The 19,352-nt window shown below is 46.7% G+C and overlaps 1 protein-coding gene across 1 annotated transcript in view; it reads right to left on the bottom strand.

The window, feature by feature from the left end:
* Positions 1-14,498, bottom strand: part of LOC142007235 (cystine/glutamate transporter-like) — a 33,299-nt gene extending 18,801 nt beyond the window's left edge. Inside the window, exons 1-3 of the mRNA XM_074983806.1 lie at positions 14,226-14,498; positions 11,457-11,583; positions 2-117 (exon numbers count right to left, since the gene is read on the bottom strand). Of these exons, the coding sequence (XP_074839907.1) occupies positions 2-117; positions 11,457-11,583; positions 14,226-14,421 (439 nt within the window). The 5' untranslated portion in view covers positions 14,422-14,498. The remainder of the gene's footprint in view (position 1; positions 118-11,456; positions 11,584-14,225) is intronic.
* Between the last annotated feature and the right edge of the window lie 4,854 nt (positions 14,499-19,352).

The following is a 19,352-nucleotide window of genomic DNA, read 5'->3' as shown; positions in this document are numbered from 1 at the left end:
CAGTATGTCAAGAGAGCTACAACCTTCACAGCAGGAGGTGGGGCTGCACAGGGGGTAAAAAATGGTTCTAATACGTAGCGTCCAAATGCCAGAGCAATCACGGCACTGTTGGCTGGCCTAGCAGGAAGGAAGAATTCATGGAGTTAGACTCATGGACTTTCTGGCATTAAGCTATTTTATACACAAGAGGCTTCGTTAAAGGAATGTCACCATCTGAACATTAAAATTGGACAAAAAAGTCAGGGCATTTAGCACTGAGTCGAGCTGTAATGGCATATCACCCGGGGAGGGAGGAGTTCTGAGTCCAATTCGGTTCACCATTTTCATCAGTGGTTTAGGGAATAGCCTAGAGAGCACACTTATGAAATCTGTGGATGATCCCAAGCTGTGAGGGATGTAATAAGATTAAAATTCAAAATGATCCAGAAAAACTGAAGAAAGGGTCTGAAATAAATAGGATGAAATTCAATATGGACAAATGCAAAGGACTCCACTTGTGAAGGAGCAATCAGCAGTACACATATAAAAGGGAAAATGATGACCCAGGAAAGAGCCTTGCAGACATGGATCCGGGGGTCAGAGGGTATGTCTACACGGCAGCCTGATTTTGAAATAAGCTATTCTGGAGGAGCTAACTTTGAAGTAATGCAGCTACATCTACACATCACGCTTTCGAAAGGCGATCATCTGGACAATTCCCACCCCCATGTGTGGCAGTCCCTGGGCGTGGTCCAGCCCTGCCCACCCTCTCCCCACACGAGCAGCTCATGGTGCTGTCCACGGGGTGGGTGCTGAGTGTCACCAGCAGCTGTGGCAGTATGCTAGGAGCCACCACCAGTTGGGCCATGTGTGGCCCAGGTCAGCTAGTCATGTGTGTGGCCCACTGTCGGCTGTAGTGCCACCACCCCATGATCCAGGGTGTGTGCCCCACCGGGTCCCTTGTCGAGGTCCAGTGACAGCCAGATGGCAGCCAATCACCCGGCTCAAAGACCAGGACGGCAGGTCTATAATGAGGTCCCCCTTCCCACTGGAGGCCTCAATGGCTCTGGGCGCATGGGGCGGTCACTGGCTCCTAGCTCCTGCTCCTCCTCGGGGTCCAGCTCATCCGTCGAGATGTTTAGGACACCGGGTGGTAGGGAGCTGTCCCTGGGCACCAGGAGGCTGCAGAGCTCTTGGTAGTAGGGGCAGGATGTGGGTCCTGCCCCAGAGTGGCCAATGGAGTCCCGGGCCTGGGCATAGCCCTGTCGCAGCTCCTTGACCTTGCTCCTCGCTTGGTCAGTGTTGCAGGCAGGCTGTCCTCGAGTGGCAAGCCAGGCAAAAGCAGCCGTGTTGCAGCACTTGCTGCCCATCTGTCTCAGGACCACCTCCTCCTCCTCCTTACACAGGCCACGGAGGTCCTGCAGCTCAGAGTCCATCCAGGAGGGGTCCTGTCATCTGGGGAGGCTGCCTGACCACCTGTGAGCCCTATGAAGCCTCTGAGTGGGGGCCCTGGGGCACCCAGGGGCGCTGGCTGTTGGCCCCATGGGGCCTCTGGCCTGTGGGCAAGGCTGGGAGAGCATGCTGTGCCTGGCTGATCTTCTCCCTGCTGCCAGCACGCTCTCAGCTTCCTGCCACAGGGTTTCTGGGTCCCTGTGGCTTTCAATGTGGCCAACGCAGGGAGCACAGAGCTCTGCTGCTGACGGCCAGGGTGTCTTTGCATGCCAGCTGGCGGGCGCCATGGAGGACTCCTCTTTTAAAAGAGTGGCCCACCCGACAGTGTGTCTTCATGCATCCGTTTCTCAAAAGATTCTTTCGAAAGGGGCCACTCTTCTTGATCCGGGATTGGAGGAGCACTTTCAGAAGGGGCACCATGGCCTTTCGATTTCCTTTTGAAAGGGCGCGCTTTGTGTGTGGACACTCTGCGTGATCTTTCAAAAGGGCCCCCCAGTTTCTGATTTGCTTTTCAGAAGGTGGTGCTAGTGCAGACATAGCTAAAATGCAGGTCAGAATAGCCCTCAGCTATTTCAAAATAGAGCGTCTACACACAAGAGAGCCTAGAGCTGTTGGAGGTACTATGGCTTATTTTGAACTAGGTTCTATTCCCAGCATACACAGCGCTTATTTTGAAAGAGCTATTTCAAAAAAGGCACTACTCCTCATGGAATGAGGTTTACCTATTTTGAAATAAGCCAGCTGCTATTTTGAAATTATTTCAAAGTAGCAGTTGTGTTGTGTAGATGCTAGCAAAATTATTTCGAAATAAGCACAGTTATTGCAAAATAACTGTGCTGTGTAGACATAACCTTAGGCCATGTCTACACTACAAAATAACTTCAAAGTACTTTGAAGTAGAGTGCCTGCCCACAAGAAGCACCCCCTCTTACTTCAAAGTAGGCTGCCCCCCACCTCGAACTAAAGCATCTACACAAAATACCCTTACTTCAAAGTAAGAGGCCAGGAAATGATGCAGGCAGGGGATTGCATGAGGTTGCATGCTGGCCCCTTAAAGGGCACCGCCCAACACCCTACCCTGCACATGCTCAAGGCTGCCAGGCTGCAGACAGCAGGGCAGACCACGTGCTGTGGAGAAACGCAGACCACCACGCCCACCCACACCCTCCCCGAGGAGGATCTCCTCTCCACCCTGGCCAGCCTGCTGGCCATGCTTATCGCCCTGTTATTGAGTGGCGCGGCTGGGTCACCCGCATGTGACCCAACCTCCGGGTCCTGGCCACAGCCTTGCTGTCCCTCCCTTGGGTCCCCCAGATCTGGCGCCATTGGGCCTTCACCACCAGCAGCGAGTAGTGGGACTGGCTGGTGCTGGGGTGATGAGCGGTGACTGAGGAACTTAAGGATGACCTGCCAGACATTCAAGGTCCTCTGCCACTGGCTCGCCCCAGTCCTCCAGCACCAGGACATCCAGATACGCCTGGTGTGGAAGAGAGTGGCCTTCGCACTATGGAGGCCGGCCACCCCCTACAGCCACCAGGCCGTCAGCCACCAATTCAGTGTCGGTGAGGCCATCATCAGAGGTAAATTCAGCCCCCATCACAGACCTACCCTGGGGGAGGGGGGCTACTGGGCAAGGAGAAGGGGACCCCTGGTGGGGAGGGCTGTTGAGGAGGAAGGAGAAGGGAGGCCTCCTGGTCTGGCATTCATGGGCATGTCTTCGTTTCCCTCCCCCTCCCCTGCAGGTTGCCCGAGCCATCAACACGGTGCTCCTACAATGCATCGTCACCCTGGGGGACCTGGATGCCACCCTCACCAGGTTCGTGGACCTGGGATTTCCCCAGTTGTTTCAGAACCCTGGATGGAATGCATGTGGTGATCCAGGCTCCAGACCACAGTGGGGGTGCCTACATTAACAGGGAGGGTTGCCACTTGGTGGTACTCCAGGCCCTGGTGGAAGCAAGGGGCCATTTCCTGGACGCGGTGGCCAGGCAGGGCCCATGAGGCCAATGACACCCATGAATTCATGGTTAGGATGCCAGATTCAGGAGGGCACATCTGTCCCCCCCATGGGAGCTCCACTCAGGGACATCACGATGCCCTCCTGCATCATGACCGATGCCACATACCTGCTGCATCCGTGGCTCATGCAGCCCTATACCAGACACACCATGCTGGCTCAGGACACGTTCAATGGCCACCTCAACCACACCAGGGGTACAGTAGAGTGGGCATTTGGGAGGCTGAAAGGGAGGGATTTTGCAGCCTCCTCACCAGGCTGGATGTCAGCCTCCCAAATATCCCCTCAGTGATCACTGTCTGCTGTGCTGGGCAGGTGGCACCCCTTCATCCAGGGCTGGGCCACAGACCCAGGGTCTGGGTATGAACAGCTGCCCGCTGTCCCATGCCATGAAGCCCAGAGGGATGGAGCTTGCCCAGACGCTCCCAAGCACACTCTGTACCACAGGCTCCCCTGCACCCCCACCTCTCCCTCTCCCCCCCAGCGCACCCCGTCCCACTCTCTCCGCTCACCAGTCTCCCACCACACACCAGGGACTCAGGGTTAGGGTGGGAACGTTAAACTTTACTTTGGGAATAAATGTAATCGGAAAACAAAACAGAATATGCCAGAGTATTTGACAATGCATGGGGGGGGACGGTCCCTAGAGGGGAGGTGGGGGGCTGTGTGGGAAGGCTGAACTTGGAGGGGGGCTGGGATAAGAGAAGGCTGAGTCGTCTGGTGGCGTGGGGGAGCCAGGAGCTGCGGCAGCCATGGCTGCCCCTACCGCCCCGGGTCCAGGGCCCCCTGTGGGGCTGCAATGGGGCTGGGACCATGTGGAGGAAGGGGTGGGGTGGGGGGGCCACAAGCTTGGCCTCTGCAGGGCATGCAGGGGGAGGGGGCACTGGGGCTGGGCCAGGTATGCCCGCCCCAGCCAGGAGCCACCGAGCCAGCAGGAGGCGGGCAGCTGGAGACAGCTCTGTCACACAGTGGACGCATTTGCGGGGTGGGGAAGCAGCTGCTGGAGGGGCGGCTGCCAGAGTAGAGGCTGTGGGCCAGGCTGGCCAGAGAGTGAGAGGTTGGCCTAAGCGAGGGGTCAAGGCCTAGGCCATGGGGTCCAGGCTGCCGGCCAGCTGCACCCACACCTCCTGCTCCATTGCCAGCCAGTCCCACAGAGCCCTGGTCATCTCGCACATGACTGCCCAGTTGGTGGCCGCCTCCTCATCCCTCCGGCATTGTTTCCATGAGGCCTGACCATGGCTGCGGGGAGATGCAGGCTGGGGTGATGGGGCAGCTTCCTGGCCCCCTGCGGCTGTGGCCTGCTCCAAAGGGCTGTGGCAGCTGCCCAATGACAGACCTGTAGAGACAGAAGGGGCCGGGGGATGGCCCATGAGTGCTGAGTCCCAACCCCAGGCGAGCCAGGGCCCGAGCTCCAATGGCATCCACCCTGCTCCCCTGCCACCTGCTGGCCTGTGAGCTCCATGGGATTCCCAGGTGCCCAGAGGTATCCTCCTGGCGAGGGTCTGACTGTGTTTGCTTTCCCTCACCCTTCCCCAGGTGTGTGGGCTGTGGGGCTGTTTTGTGTGGGGGCCCCATCCCCGGCCTTTGCGACATACCGCTTGCCCCATACGTATCAGCTGTGACCTCCCGGGGCTTAGGCAAGGCTCAGGTGGACGAGGCTCGGCTGGGTGTCCTGGAGGGGTGGGTGATGATGAGGGTCTTGTCACTGGAGTCCTCATTGTCACCCTCGGTCTCGCTGGGGACCTGGTGGTGCCAGAGGGGCCCACCTCCCTGTCAGTGTCCACAGGGAGAGGGGAGGACTGGTGGTGTTGACAAGGTGCTCCGGGGCAGCCACCTCCCTTGGCCCCAGGAGCCTGCGCCGCTGCCTGTAGTGGGGGCTATGCACAGACCATGCCCCCAACCAGCTGGCTGCGTCCCAGGCTTTCACGTATGCCTGCCTCAGCGCATTCACTTTGTTCCAGATGCTGTCCCCAGAGTAGCTGGGGTGGCCTCGAGCAGTAAGCCCCCTGGCCAGCCTGACAAAGGCCTCGGCATTCCTCTGACAGGAGCCAGTTTGCCGAAGGACCTCCTCCTCCCCTGACAGAGTGAAGAGGTCCTTCAGCTCCGCCTCGGGCCAGGAGGGTCCCCTCCTGGGACCCCCCCCCCCCCCCCCGGCCGGGCTCCGTGAGCCCTCAGAGATGTCATCTGGGGCCTCTGGCAGGGTCAGGGGAGTCCTGGCTTGCTACCATGGTGGGCAGGGGGTGCGGACGCTGCGGTGGTGCATCGAGCAGGGGCAGTCCAAGTGGGAGCTTGTGCTGCCCTTGCTTGTGGCACACTCTCAGCTTCCTGCCTGGGGTTGCTGGGAAGCTGCTTCCTGTTAGGCAGCCATCAGGGACTATAGAGCCCTGCCTGGGCTGGCCAGAGTGTCTCCGTACTCCAGGGGGGCTGCCGACATGGTGGACCCCTCACTTCAAAGTAGTGAGTGCAGAACATCTACGCGCACCCTACTGCAGAGTTAAACTTCGAAGTAGGGCACTACGTCATTCCCAGGAAAGGAGCAGTGACTTTGAAGTTAGCCTCCCTTACTTCAAAGTTAATTTTGAAGTAAGGAAAAGTGTGTGTTAACTCTCTGCAGGCTACTTGGGAGTAACCCCTCACTTCGAAGTTAACTTTGAAGTAATTTTGTAGTGTAGATGCAGCCATAGTGAATCACAGGCTAAATATAAGTGAACCATGGACACTGACTTCCTCTCTACTAGTGGCTGCTCAACACCCATGCTGCCTCACACCCCCATCTCCTCTCCTCCTCCCCAAGGCCTCATCCTATGCCACCCCTTCCTGACCCTGCCTCTCCACCAGCCCATCTCTTTCTACCCCCTTCCCAGAGCACGCCCCATCCCTGATCCTCCCCATCTCTTCCAGCACTGCCTGCATGCCTCAGAACAGCTGACCGCAGCAGGTGGGAGGTGCTGGGAGGGCAGGGGAAGGAGTTGATAAGCAGGGCTACTAGCGGGTGAGAGGTGCTGGGGGAGAGCTTGGCTGCTGAGGATTGCTAAGCACCCTCCATTTTTTTCCCATAGGTACTTCAGGGCTGGAGCACCCACAGATTGACACCTATGGAGTAAATGGAGTTACACTGTTGCAAACACACACACACACACACATTCTGAGATGTGTTAGCAGGAGCATTTTAAGCAAGACATGAGAAGTAATTCTTACACTCTATTCTGCACTGATTAGGGCTCAGCTAGGGTATTGTATACAGTTCTGGGCACCACATTTCAGGAAACAGGTGGACAAATTGGAGAATGTTCAGGAAAGAGCAAAAATAAAATTTTAAAGATCTAGAAAAAATGGGTTTGGAGAAGAGAAGACTAAGAGGGGACATGATAACAGTTTTCAAGAACAGAAAAGGTTGTTACATGGAGGAAGGAGAAAAATTGTTCTCCTTAGCCCCTGAATATAGAACAAGAAACAACAGGCCTAAATTCAAGGATGGTGTAGGCTGAGCATGTAAGAATTCTTTTGTCTGTGCACAATGATTGGTGTGAGAAGAGAGAGCGGGGTTGGAACTCATAAGGCAGCTTCAGTTAAATCTATTCCTATCTGAAGATTTATCTTTTGACTCCGCAGATTTAGCTCTCATTGGCAAAAGTCCTTGGATTATGGGCATGTGATATCAAATGCGGATGATGATATCGGTGGACGCATCAGCCACAAACATGCAAGTAGGCAACCTAGACATGATATTCATCTGTTTGCTGAACTGGAACGACAGCAGCTCTCACATGCTGCCCAAACAACCAAATAGGGCTATTTAGGGACACCGCTGCTTTCTTCAAAAGAAGAGAGAGAGAGAAAAGAATCCCTGGACATACTTTGTTCTAGCTGACTCCTGTCAGTTAGTCGTGACTGACTGGACATCCAGTTTTGCAGTCACAAGAGAAAATTAATCACTAAACAGAACCTACGCTTTACCTCCTGGAACGTACATAGACTTCATGACAGCAACAATTGCTGTGAACACAGGTCAGCGATCATTGGTAGAGAATGTACATGTTATATCATCAATGTAGGAGCCTCAAACAAAATAAGCATCTCTGGTATGAGCCAGGTCACAAAGGTTGAAGCAGGCTCTTCAGATTATTGTGTGGGCCAACCCAAGGGGCTTCCAAGACAAGCTTTGCCATCAGGACATCACTAGTTACTCCACTTGAATCCCAGCCACAAGCCATCAGTCCTCACCTTGGGACTGCAAAGCTTAAGATAAGGTATGGGCAGAGCCTTGTAGTTGTTAGTGCATATGCACCCACATTGCCTGCTGCAGATGTAGGAAAGAAGGTTTTTGCTACACTAGCCTGAACTCAGTGATCTCTTCAGTACCCTTTAATCCCAAGCAATTTTAATGCTCGAGTTGGTCGGCACTGCACCACATGGCAAAAGGTGTTCAACCATCATGGCATTGGAAGTGATAAATCAAATAACACCCTTCTTCAAACTAGTGAACAGCATGAGCTTGCCATTGCAAGTATATTCTTCCAGTAGGTGAACAAATACAAAGCAATTTGGATGCACCCTTGGTCTAAGCATTCGCATATGATGGACTATTTCATTACAAAACAAAGAGACCTCTCTGTTGTTAAATTGATTCGTTCCACTGGCTCCTGGTCTCACCATTACAAAGTAAGTAGCTGTTTAAGCCACCGTCTGACAAAACATCATAATTCTGATTTATGCTGGAATAAGTTGGATGTAGGTAAACTTGAAATGCCCAAGACATGAGCATTGTTTCAACCGTCTTGATGCCCCTTTAGTCATCGACAGTGAAGGTCTAGAGTAGCCAACCACTATTCAAGGAGGACTGGATTGACATCAAGGAGACAACCTATAAAACTGTTGTTGAAGTACTGTTTCGAAATACGCAAATACAAGGACTGGTTTGGCAACAAGGTCAAAGACGCCTGAGCTCTTTTTGTTGAGATGCATGTGACACACATAGCTTGGATCAATGATCAAGAGAATGCCTCCAGGAAATCACCATACCTTTGAGCTAAGCAGAAGGCACAAGTCAAATTGTGTAAATGAAAGGGGAAGGTGAAAATGAAAAGCAGTCCAATTTCAAGATGCAGCCAACAGTCATTATTTTAAATCATTCTATGGTGAGTGGAAAACTGTCTATGGGCTGTGCAATCCTGGCTCTATACCAGTGTGCGGTGCTGATGGCAACACTCTTATCACAGATAGTACTAAAAACCTTGACTGCTGGGCCTAACATTTTCACAATGTATTAAACCAGACATTAACTTTTGACAACAACATTCTTGAAGACATCCCTCAGGGAGCTAATGATTCATAGCTGGTTACACTGCCAAATCTTGATGAAGTACAAAAAAGATGTCAAGATGATACAATCTGGAAAGTCATCTGTTGGAAATGCAATCCCATCTGAGACATACAAAGCTGGTAGTGACCCACTGAAACATTATCTCACCCATTTGTTCCCTACCATCTGGGAGAAAGAGCAAGTCCCACAAGACTGCAGAGATGTCCTGGTTGTTACAGCAGACATGCTGAACTTTTCTTTTGTACATATGTGCAAACACCAGGGCATTTCACTGCTGTCAATAGCTGGTAAGATCCTAGCTCACATCTTCTGCGATCAGTTATCATTACATGTATTCTGAAATGGCATCATTCCTGTAAGTTAGTGCAGATTTTCTGCTGTTTGAGGGACTGCCAACATAATATTCACAGCCAGGCAGACCCAAGAAAAATGTAGAGAGCAACATCAGGATCTCTACATGATTTTCATCAACCTAAAAAAGCATTTGACACAGTCCACAGGCTTTGGAAAGTAATTGGGTGAATTGGCTGTCCTGAAAAAATTATCAATATTGTTCAGTCTTTTCATGATGTTCTGGGTTGCATCCTTGAAAATGAAGAGACATCGGTACCTTTTTAAGGTATCGCCTGTTATAAAGCAAGAATGTGTCCTTGCTCCTCTCTTGTTTAGCGTCTACTTTTCAGTGATGCTCTTTGTTGCTTTCAAGGATAAGTTGGGCATACTCTTTCATTTCCAAATCGGTGGTGGCATTTGCAACCTCAGAAGACTTCAGGTTTTTACCAGAGTGTTCACTACAACTATCTGTGACCTACTGTTTGCTGACAGCCATTCATTGTTGTCTCATTCAATCAAGGATGCACAGAAGCTATTTGTTTAGCTCCCTCTTATCACCATTTTGGACTTGTTGTATGCTTCAGGAAGACAGAGATTATATGTCAGTCTGTTTGAAAAGAGCCCAGCACTCCAGGGATCACTGCTGCAGATACTGTCCTTAAGGCTGTTGACAAGTTTTTCTACCTTGGAAGCATACTGTCCCCCAGTATGAATGTTGATGATGTAATTGCCTGACTAGCCAAAGACAGCCTTGCCTTTGGAAGACTGATCAAACACTTATGGAATGACGATGGTGTTAAACTTCATGCTGAGGCAGCAGTTTATCAGGCAGTTGTTTTGATTGTCCTGCTGTATGGTTCAGAGTCATGGGCCATGTATCACTGCCAGTTTTCAAACTTGATCAGTTCCATATGTGCTGCCTCAGGAAGATTGCCAACATGAACAGGTGGTACAAAATTCCAAACACTTAAACTGTCCTTAAGCTGTGTGGTGTCATGGGCATCAGCAAACAGCTTGGCTGGATTGGTCATGTTATGAGGATGGATGATACACAGATACCAAAGTTGGTCTTCTATGGCCATCTTGCTCATGGAAAGTGCTCTGTTGGCAGTCAGTATAAGCATCATAAAGCTATCTTAAAGGCCAGTGTGAAATCGTTTGGCATGTCTCTCAGTGATCTAGAAATTATAGCTCAGAACAGATTGTTCAGAGGCAAACTGCTGCACAGGCTCTCAAACACTTCAAGTCGACATAGCCAGACATTACAAGAAAAGCATAGGATCCCAAAAGAATGCATAGCATCCACAGATGGCAGATTTTTATGTGACATCTATGGTTGGATCTGCTGATTTAGGATTAGTTTAATCACCCACCAATAGCTCAGTCCACAATAGAACATAAAAGTTTGTTAGAAGAGGGAAGGAGAAAAATTGCTCTTCTTAACCGCTGAGAATAGAAAGAACAGCCATGGGCTTAAATTGCAGCAAAGATGGTGTAGACTGCACATTAGGAAGAATCTTGCTTTTAGTGTGGTTAAGCATTGGAATAAATTGCCTTATGAGGTTGCGGAATTTCCATCATTGGAGATGTTTTAAGAGCATGTTAGATCAACACTTGTCAGGGATAGTCAGATACTACTTAGTGATTTTCAAGGTCCCTTCCAATGACTATGATTGGCTCTGAGTAACCTTAACTCTGCCCCCACACATGTATGCTACCTTACAGTAAAATATTTCCTTAAGTGAGCCTACAACAAATATACAATAAAATAAAATACTACCTCTTATTTGTGCATCTAAATCCATGTAAAACACTCATTTTGAACACAAAAACAAGAGCAGAAATTGAGATTAGTTATATTGTGCGGACTAGCATTACAGTTCAATTTTTTGATCTCTCCTGTCATGTTTATTTCATCTTCCATGAGGGATTTTTCCATGGTCATAAGTAAAACATAGGAGAAATGTATTTGTTTTACACATTCCAAAATTATTATTTACTCCAAGGATTTTTCAACATGAAAGAAACAAGAAAAAAAATAAAATGTCTGAAAATAGAAAGTTTAAAATAAAACCAGCTTCTAACTTCAATTATAAGACCACTATCACAGTGCTATGATGAGGGGATCTAATGTCCAAGAGAAAAGAGTTTTTTTGGACATGGCTGGTACAATGTGCACATGTGGCTCCTTCGGCCTTCTCCTGGCACATTTACTCCTTCTGCCTTCTTTTGTTTTGATAAGCTTTTCAAAGAAATGGCTATAGTTTCTGATTTAATTCCTGTTTTAAGATCATGTGAACTTTCTCCAGCCTCATTAACATCTCATTTCAGGTAGCAGGAAAGAAATCTGACCTGATAGCAAAGTACTCCGCCCACAGAAACAAGAAACTTGGCAAAGGCCCCAGTGTCTCCAGGACATAGATATAATGTCCTCCAGACTTTGTGATTCTTGTTGCAAGCTCTGCATAGCACAAGGCACCTGGAACAGTTGAAATAAAAATGCAGTTAGTATATTACCCCATGGGATTACCGCTGCATATAGAATTGAGAATTAAAGGAATCTATTTAAAACCACGAACACAAAATATAAGAGCTGCCATACTGAGTCAGATCATGGTCTGTATTACTCAGTATTCTGTCTCTGTACCAGACCTTCAAGGCGAGTGAGTACAAAGCAGGCATTTTTGGAGTGATCCACTTCTGTCTTCCAGTCCCAGCTTCTGGTAGTGACAGGCTGAGAATCACCCCGAGTCTGGGGTTGCACGCCTTGTCTTTTGGCTCATAAGCATTGATGGACCTATCCACCATGAACTTCTCTAGTTCTTTTTTGAACCCAGTTATACTTTTAGCAATGACGACATCCTAAGGCAATGAGTTTCCCAGGTGAGCTTTGCACTGTGTGAAAAACTACTGCTTCTTGTTTGCATTAAATCTGCTGCCTACTAACTTAATCAGGTGATGCTTAACCTCTGTATTGTATGAAAGGATAAATAACAGTTCTGCATTCACATTCTTCATGATTTTATAAAGCTCCATCCCCATCTCCCCTTCAATGTCTTCTTTCTAAGCTGAACAGCTCTACACTTTGTAGCCTCTCTTCATACAAAAGCTGTTCCATAACCCAATCATCTTTTTTGCTTTTCTCTGAACTTTTTCAGATCTTTTGTATCTTTTTTTGAGGTGGGTGATCAGATCTGGACATTGTCTTCAAGTTGTAGGTACACTAGGGATGTATATAGCAGTCTTGCAATATTCTATCTTTTTTCTAATAGTTCCTAATACTCTTTTTGCTACTGACATGCATCAGGTGAAAGTTTCCGTAGAACCATCCATTTGAGAAGATTTTCAAAGTAATGTCTATAGTTTCTGATTTAATTCGTGATTTAAAAACATATGACCTTTCTCCAGTCTCATGAAAACTCATTTCAGATGGCAGAAGTTGCCATAATACAATAGAGAGAATGAAGGTTTGTAGGACAAACCCCTTTCTTTGCAATAAGGCTGTTTCCAGGGGGGATCTATTTTCATCTGGTAACATGTGCTTGTCAGTTTAATGGTATAACTTTGCTGATTTTATGTGGAAACGTGCAAGGAAGGAAGAAGCAGGGAGAAAAAAAAATGACACCCCTGACTAAAGGGGTATGGTTACACTACAGTGCTTTGTTGAAAGAAGTCACCATCAGAAGAGATTGCTGAACAAAACTTCTGTTGGCAGAGCGTGGCCACCCATGAAAGCCGATTGAGAGAGCGGTCCACTCTGTCGACAGAGTGGTCAGCGTACCTGGCTGCTCTCTCAACAAAATAGGCACCCAGAAGCACAGCAGACAGGGCTGCCCATTGTTCTGGATGCCCTGTCTGTCCAGAGGAGGCCCCCCAGAGCATCCACATAGATTTTTTGTTGACAGAATCTGTTGGAGCAGTGTTATGCCTCATGGATGAGAAGCAGAACTCTAACAGCAAAAGTGATCAGTTTTGTCGACAAAACCAAAGTTTTGTTGGCAAAACTCGCTTGTGTAATCACAGCCAAGCAGGCTGCAGGCCTCAGAGACTTTTTCATTGGATGTCTCAGTCTTGGAATAAGGACAAACATGGTCTTCTTCCTTCAGTCTCCTGCTGAGTCACATGACAAGCAACCTAATCCTTTACTGTCAATTTCTCCCTGTCACTATATCTCATACAAATGTCTTTCTAATAAATTGTTCAATTAGCATGACCTGTAGTGAAGTCATATGGCATGATAATCAAAATTACAGTTGAGTCTGGAGGCTGTAATGAATCCATAATGCCTACATAAGTGCATCGTGACAGATACTTATGGCCACAAACTCTTATTTTTCCAGCTCAGGTCTTACAAGTCTATGTTTTGGAGCCAAAAGTCCAGTGTTCTAGCCTCCAACTAGCATGCACATAGCCAGCGGTGCCAACAGCCACCATGGGTCTGGGGGCTCGGTGGGAGGGGGGGCCTGGCTCCCTGGCTCTGGAAGGGGCGGGGCCAAGGGCAGTCAACCCTGGGCTCCCCAGTGCTCCCACAGAGCTGCACACTGGCAACTTCATCAAGAGTGGAGGCTGGAGCTCCAGGCCCCTTTGGAATACCAGGCTCAGGGGCAACTGCTGCCTTTGCACATCCCCATAAGCAGGCCTGCGTATAGTTTAAGTGGCACCCAGGATATCTGCATCTTTTTGGATATGGATTCGTTACAAGATACATCAATTAAAACCTCCTCTTTTTCAGACATCATGTATCTGAGACCTCCAAACTCCATAATCTTCCATCTAGCACCCCTAACTAGAAGCCCAGCCCTCCTTGTAGCTACTCATTCCACGAGAGAAGAGAATTCTTCCCATGGCTGTGCCCATGTGTGGCACCTCATTCACACATTCTAACTCTTGGGTTTTCCCCAAGTCCCTCAGACAAACCAGTTAAACAACTGATCCTTGAACCCCATGGACACAGGAGCTTGTTACAGCTTCAGTTCTATAGTATTAGAAGACAGAAGTTTTGGTCAATTGTAATCTCTGCTCATTTTTCCTCATTTTCCCTTTGTTATAGCTACCTATTATTTGCCAGTTTCCCCATCTACCAAGAGTTTAAGAAGAAGAGTTTAGAAACTCAGCACCTACCGAACAGAGAGAGAATCCCACAGGCAAACCAGATGATTAAGGAAACACCAACATTGCCAGAGTTTTTCAGCACCCCTTTTGGAGAGATGAAGATGCCACTGCCCACCATACTGCCAACAAGGAGTGAAAAAGCCCTCAGCAAAGTGATCTTTTTCCTCAGAAAAACAGCCTCCTCTTCTCTCTTGGCTCTTTCCATGGCCTCTACAGTTTCAGGCAGGGGTGGGCATTCAGAAATCAAGGATTCCTCTTAATGAGAAGCTACTCATGGGTCCTTTCCAGTTCCACCATCAACATAGGTCACCTGTGGGAGGGGAAGAGAAAGTTAGGGATTTGCGGTGCTTCCTGTGCTATACAACCATGTGATCTCTCACGTCAGATCAGGTCTGGGAACACTTTTGCTCCTCCAGCAGAGAGTAACAGTATGTACGCTGCAAAATAAACAGTCCTTTAGGCCAAATTTTTCTTTAAGTGATTAGTGATTTGAGGTGCCTGTGTCGTTCAATGTTCTACTTGAATTGTCTTCCAAGAATCCAGTTTTCATAACTAATGAAATCAGGACACTTTGAAGTGCTTTGAGATGGGCTTCTACAAATTTAGGCTGAACAAAATCACTAGGCACTTTTGAAATTTTTGGTGTTACAAGTGTTTTTTTTCTTTGGCAACAGTGGAGCAAAGGGTTTAATTTAATAGACGTGTGTAAACTTGTACAGTGCACCTGTTTTTGAGCCAAAATTGGCTGCTGAAACTTGAAAATGTCTAAACAAACTCCTTGAGCGCCTGAAGGGCCAGCCTATTTATTACTGTGCATCAGTAATTTTGAGTCTCCTAAAGCTTGTTGGAAATGATGAGCTCAAGGCAGTTGTTCCCAAGCTTTTTGACATGACACACCACTCCTTTCTGGTTTTCAGTAAACTCTCATGCTTACCTCCATTTATAATTGAAATAAATTTAACCTTTTACAATTGGATTTCCATTATTGTTCATGATCAACTAACTTGTAATTGTTTTATCACTATATCTGGTGCCTATGGGGAAGATTGAAAAATATGCATAAAACATTACATACAGTAAACTCTTTCATATCCTACAGCCCCAGGCCTGGGAGGTTGCTGGATATTCGAATATTCTGGCTAACAGAGAGGTATACCTAGCAGCGCATAACACTAAAGAAAAATAAGATTACATATTAAGAAACAAACAAAAATGTATGCAGAATACTTTATTTACCAACAACAGCAGGTTTGTACACTGTAAACTTTACTGCATTTGCTGTATTTATTTGTATTTACTTTCACTATACTGTACTTATGGAAAACATAACTAAAATTTACTTATGGTTAAAATGCCTGTTGTTTGAGAGTTCTGGATGAAAGAATGCCGGATATGAAAGAGTTCACTGTATTATTTTATTTTACTGAAAATTTCCAAATGAACAAAAATAATGTCACTGTACATATTTTAATCAACACTTATAATGTAGTATATCACAAAAACACTTCAAATTCTAATCACTTCAAAACTAACTTGACTAAACCATAGTAAGCAAAATGAGACAGCAACCTACTGGTAGTTAACAGTTAACTGAATGCCTTTTTTTCCAGTCACTTACTTTTGAAGATAAAACAGACATTTGAAAAACAGAAATTTAAGCAATTTGAATCAAATTAACTTAATAAGGTGGATGATACTCTTTTTCCCTGACAAGCTCAAAAATTCTAGGTTTGAAGAATGGAAGAGTACAATGCAAGTCACTTCCCACTTCTACCACATTGTGCTGTTTTTTGATAAAATGAGAGTTTTAAAACCAGCAGCACAAGTAGAGGAAAAGGGAATGATCAAAGGTAGTGCTTCTTCTCCATCTTTGTGGTAAATGGGGAGGTATTTTACCCAAAACTCTTCCAGACTGATGGTTTCAAAATTACCCTTTGTTCTTAAATCAAACTTGAATTTGATAGCTTGGTTTTGCAAGGGTCTGGCAATGAATCCACATCAATGTTGAATGGATTTCACGCTAGTTTCACACTAGGATTATGCAGGTGGCATCTGGAAAATAGTGCATGAACTCCTCAGCAAGGCAATCCAGATGAGATATAATTGTGTTCTTCTGATCCTGGTAATGCTCATCAAGATCTTCCTTTGCAGCTAGGAGTTCATTCAGATGAGGGAACGATGAAGAGTTTCCAGCATGAAGTCAGCAATTCCAAAGCTGAATTTTCTCCAGAAAAGCTCTGATTGCATGGTAGTGGTCAACGATTTTTGCATTTCTTTCTTGCAGCTTGAAATTGAAGTTACTGATAGCCTCAAAATTGTCCACAAGGTAAACCACTGAAAGCTGAAACATTTAGTCCATGAAAGAGCCATACAATTCTTCTTTTTCTGGCCCTGGAGAAAAATTTCCACTTCATGCTCAGCATATTTCCTTTCCAGAGCTAATGGACTCCCATGTGAAACAAGAGAGCTTTTTGATCAGCTGTCAAATCTGCACAAAGAGATGCAAAACACCTTGTATTTAAAGTGCACCTCTTCACAAAATTGACAACTTTGATTGCCAAATTCAGTGACCTGCACAGGTCATCTGGAAGGACTTAGAAGCTAAGATTTGTCTGTAGATAAAGCAGTGAGTTTCGGTTATGGCTGGATTCTCTACTTTGGCCAATGTCACAAATCCAGAGTTAGAGCCAAGCATTGCTGGGGCACCATCAGCACAGACATTGACTAACTTTTTCTATGAAAGACTATTTTCCTGAAGAAAAATCAGAAACTGTTGCTAAAACATCGGACACCTTTGATGTGATCACCAATGCTTTTGAGAAAAGTGTTTCTTCTTTCACAGCTCCATTATCCACAAATAGAGAATAGACAAGCAACTGACAGCATTCATCAGTGATACTTCGTTGCACTGACTTGAAAAAAAATCCAGTGCTTTCATTTTTTCCAAAACTTGTCTTTTTATGTCCCCTGCAAGTTCATCAATGCACTGCCTCATTGTGTTATCAGAGAGCAACACTTTTGATAACTTTTTCTGGTTTTCGGCACCAAGCACAATATTGTCAGCACTCATCAATCACTGTTTCACAAGTGTCTCTCCATTCGTGTGAGCTTTCTTTGCTTTGGCAGTGAGAACTCACAGTTTGTAAGACGCTTCCACCAGTTTGTCCATCTCCTGATGAAAAGCTCCAATGGCATCCAGCTTTGTGCATTTCAAGCATTGAAGTTTGACAGAAAAATACTCTTTTAGGCCTGTCTGTCGATGCCTTATGGTTTGTCTTCAAATATTGCTCCAGGTGGCCAGGTCTTATGGCATCATTGCTGAGAACTGCATGGCATATGACTCACTGAGGGAGGTCAGTTTTGTGGTGATGGTGAAACCAAACTTGGTATACTCCTTCATCAAATTTCCTTTTCTTTGTCACAGACATTTCTACAAAAAATGAAAAAAGATTTCTTTGGGCCTTCAATATATCAGAAAAATTTCAGTCTCTCCACTCACAGAAATTGAATAAAATACCTTTAAAACTGCTTTAAAATTCTGTAATTAACAAGACCAATATATATAAAAAGAAAAAGCGGTAATTTTTGGCAACATAAGCTTAGATGCTGAATTTAATGAATATCCATATTTAATTAAAACAATTATGAGCAATTGAAAAGCATTACACACACAAAGACAGACACTGCAAACTATTTTAGGTTATAATTGCTATTTTAAAAGTACAGAATTTACCTCCTGCTGGAAGAAATAACAAATAACCCAGGCACTATCCTGACATTGAATATCAGCAAGCTGAGCAGAGCATGTAGTGCTAGAGGAGGGTGTGAATGATTTTCCAAGAAAGCAAATGAAAGGCAGAAAATTTTGGCATTCATAGAAATATCTGATACAAAGAAGATAGCTCCGCATGCTTCAGCTGCCCCTTGGTTAAACATAATTCTCTTTCTTTTTTTGATGACATGCAGGGATGCTGCATGGTGCTTTTTATTTGGTGATAAATCATGCCAACAGAAGTTGAAATCTAAACACTCTATTTTTTAATATTTGAATAGATTAAGAGTTCTGAAAGGTGCTTACAGAAGAGATCAAATGCAAATAAAAATTGAATATTTTGGCTGAATTGGATATTAAAATCGATATTTTTTCTCATGGCCTCACATCGCCCCCAGGAATCCCCACAGGCCCTCTCTAGGGGTGAGCTCCCAGTCTGGGAACCACTGGTTTAAGGGCTAATGGGGGTGGGAAAAATCATCACCAAGGCTCCTGAGCTGTGAACTGCAACACACAACTGATATTACAAGAGAATTGACTTACACGATACCTAGCTAATCTGTGTGAAATAGCTAGTCTGATATATGTCATATCTCTGAAAGTGGAACTACAAAGTATGTGAGTCCCATATTCAAATGCAGGATCAGTTAAAGATTTATAAAATAGGTTTAGATGAAGAATAAGTTTGTTGGACCATAAATGATATTACCAAAACTTTAAGGCTACGTCTACACGTGAAGCCTACATCGAAGTAGCCTATTTCGATGTGGCGACATCGAAATAGGCTATTTCGATGAATAACGTCTACACGTCCTCCAGGGCTGGCAACGTCGATGTTCAACATTGACGTTGCGCAGCACCACATCGAAATAGGCGCAGCGAGGGAACGTCTACACGCCACAGTAGCACACATCGAAATAAGGGTGCCAGGCACAGCTGCAGACAGGGTCACACGGGGGACTCAACAGCCAGCTACTCCCTTAAAGGGCCCCTCCCAGACACACTTGCACTAAACACCACAAGATCCACAGAGCCGACAACGAGTTGCAGACCCTGTGCATGCAGCATGAATCCCCTGCTGCAGCAGCAGCAGCCAGAAGCCCTGGGCTAAGGGCTGCTGCACACGGTGACCATAGAGCCCCGCACGGGCTGGAGAGAGAGCGTCTCTCAACCCCCCAGCTGATGGCCGCCATGGAGGACCCCACAATTTCGACGTTGCGGGAGGCGGATTGTCTACACGGTCCCTACTTCGACGTTGAACGTCGAAGTAGGGCGCTATTCCAATCCCCTCATGAGGTTAGCGACTTCGACGTCTTGCCGCCTAACGTCGAAGTTAACTTTGAAATAGTGCCCGACGCGTGTAG

The sequence above is a fragment of the Carettochelys insculpta genome, chromosome 1 (assembly GCF_033958435.1).
Source record: "Carettochelys insculpta isolate YL-2023 chromosome 1, ASM3395843v1, whole genome shotgun sequence".
Lineage (NCBI taxonomy): Eukaryota > Metazoa > Chordata > Testudines > Carettochelyidae > Carettochelys > Carettochelys insculpta.
Note: the sequence above shows the minus strand (reverse complement) of the source record. Positions and strands in the feature narration are given on the sequence as shown.